General features: G+C 46.0%; 1 protein-coding gene across 1 annotated transcript in view; it reads right to left on the reverse strand.

The window, feature by feature from the left end:
• Positions 1-1,962: 1,962 nt before the first annotated feature.
• Positions 1,963-2,186, reverse strand: part of HINT3 (histidine triad nucleotide binding protein 3) — a gene marked incomplete at its 5' end in the record, with an annotated part of 3,489 nt that continues 3,265 nt past the window's right edge. Inside the window, one exon of the mRNA XM_010139135.1 lies at positions 1,963-2,010. Coding sequence (XP_010137437.1) covers positions 1,963-2,010 — 48 coding nt within the window. The remainder of the gene's footprint in view (positions 2,011-2,186) is intronic.

Below are 2,186 nucleotides of genomic sequence, written 5' to 3' on the forward strand. Positions count from 1 at the left end.
AGCCCTGCCCCTCCCCCGCTGAGGAGTGGGTTTTTTGGGGGTGACGGGTGCCAGCCACTGCCACCAGCCTGCTTGGGGGAGGTCAGGAGTGATTACCTTTGTTTCACACCCCTTGGGTTTGTTCTTCCTCTTTCCTTCATTTATTAAACTGTCTTTATCTCCACCCATGAGCTTTCTCACTGTGGCTCTTCCTATTCTCTCCCATCCCGCTGGGGTCAGGGATGAAGAGCAAACAAAGGGCCGTGCAGGGTCAATTCCATTGCTCTGGAAGATCATTCCAAGATTAGCATTTATTCTGTTGTTTATTAATCCTTTTCAGCAACAGTTCATGTTGATACTTTAAATATTACATGGCACAGCTAAGTACAGTTACATAAATTAATTACAACACTTACACAGGATTAACTCATGAAAGATCGTAATGTTCTCAGAAAGATCTTAAAGCTCAAAGCTAGGAGCCAGCCCAAACCTCCTCATCTGTTGCCCAGAAGCAGTCAAAGTTCAGTGGCTTTAATTCACACTCTTCCTACCTAATTTACCAATTAAAACCCTAAAGGGCTGCAAATGACTTCTGGGTGCCCAGTAATAAGAGTGATGAGACATCAGGAACAGGGTCTTCCCGAAAGGAGAGGTGTCAATTCTCCTGTCTTCAGAATGGTGTGAGCGTTCTGAAGCTTCCCTCTAGTTCCCTGTAAGAATATCACAACACGTTGTACCCCGAAGGCAGTGGGTGCTGAATCGGTGGAAAACACCGAGGAGGTGGTTACATCCAGGGGAGCTGGCGGGTGCACCAGACCATCACCACCCCAGCTCCTTCGAGATGCATCAGCCAAGGACACTTGGTTAGTCGGGCACCAGGAGATATGCTCTGCAAAAGAGGACAACCCACCCCGTGCTTCTGGAGTTTTATCTGTCTCAGCAGTCTGCCTGACCTGGTATCGCTGGCGTTAGTGACCTGAGGTGTACAGCAAAGTACTCAGCAGGTACCCTGAGCAACCCGACCTCTTCCAGTTTTGGGTTGAGTGCCTGCTACCCCCAAGGCAAATCACACTGCTGCTAGGCAAGCCTGGCACATACCTGCTGCACTAAAGACCCGTTTCTCTTAGACCTTCGCTTAGAAATCAAATTTAGCCAAGACACTATAGTCATTTTCAAGGGACTTCCTGTCAGAACAGCATCAAAACCATCTAAAAATCTGTTGTTTTTTTCTACTGTCACACAGAAGAGTGGTATAATAAACCAGCGCCACTGATGTCACCACATCTTTGGTAAACATACAATAACTAACGCAAAATATTGCGCACCCAAGAGGGAAGCAACCTGTGTGTGCAAGGGGTCGTCTGTTGAACTTATATTTAAACGCTATTCTGTGTCATACAGCATTACCAGATCTTGGGCACCTATTGTGTTCACTCTGACTGCGTCACTGTTGCACAAATAAGAGATGTACTATATCAAAGTGGTTTAGCAGCAGAAAGTAAGTAGTGCGCTTCCAGCAGCTAATAACCAGGTGTAAGAATCACACAAATACCGATGGAAGCTTCAACATCTGAAACGTTATTTGCAATCCCAGACTGACCCACCTGTAAAATAAAAGCTTGATTCCGCAGCACATACTTCCTTTGGTACCACAAAGACGTTGTCAGGAGTAACTTGCGGCCTTAGTTCAACCCACCCTGCTGCTGTACCCTGCCTTTTGCTAGGAAACATTCTCTGCATGTATATTACGTTCCTATTTATATACAAATATACACTTATAATTAAAATACAGCATCACCTTATTGTAGTCTAGAGACTGAAGCATCCAAATGAGATGATTGGGGTTGATGGCTACAAATTCTGTGTTTATTTCCTCATAAGGAATGTTCTTTTGTCCTGGTGTATTATTGGCAACATCAAACTGCAACCTTAAATCAGAGTTCAAAGAGCGAACTGGCTGGCGACACAGGGCCACGGGTGCTCTCAGCTGGCAGCGTTTCCAGTTTGCAGCCGGTCCATCAGCTGTTCAGCCTAGGAGAGAGGGAAAGCAACCCTTAATTGCACATTTGAGCAACAGCCACGCTGACAGGGCCTTTATGCCTCATTTTCACAGACCTAGCGCACAAACAGAGGCAGAATACAACAACTGCTTTGAACAGCAGACTCCTTTGCACAGCTTCCCTCAAGCTCCCATTAGGTGATCGGAA

The sequence above is a fragment of the Buceros rhinoceros genome, unplaced genomic scaffold (assembly GCF_000710305.1).
Source record: "Buceros rhinoceros silvestris isolate BGI_N320 unplaced genomic scaffold, ASM71030v1 scaffold37256, whole genome shotgun sequence".
In the NCBI taxonomy this organism is placed as follows: Eukaryota; Metazoa; Chordata; class Aves; order Bucerotiformes; family Bucerotidae; genus Buceros; species Buceros rhinoceros.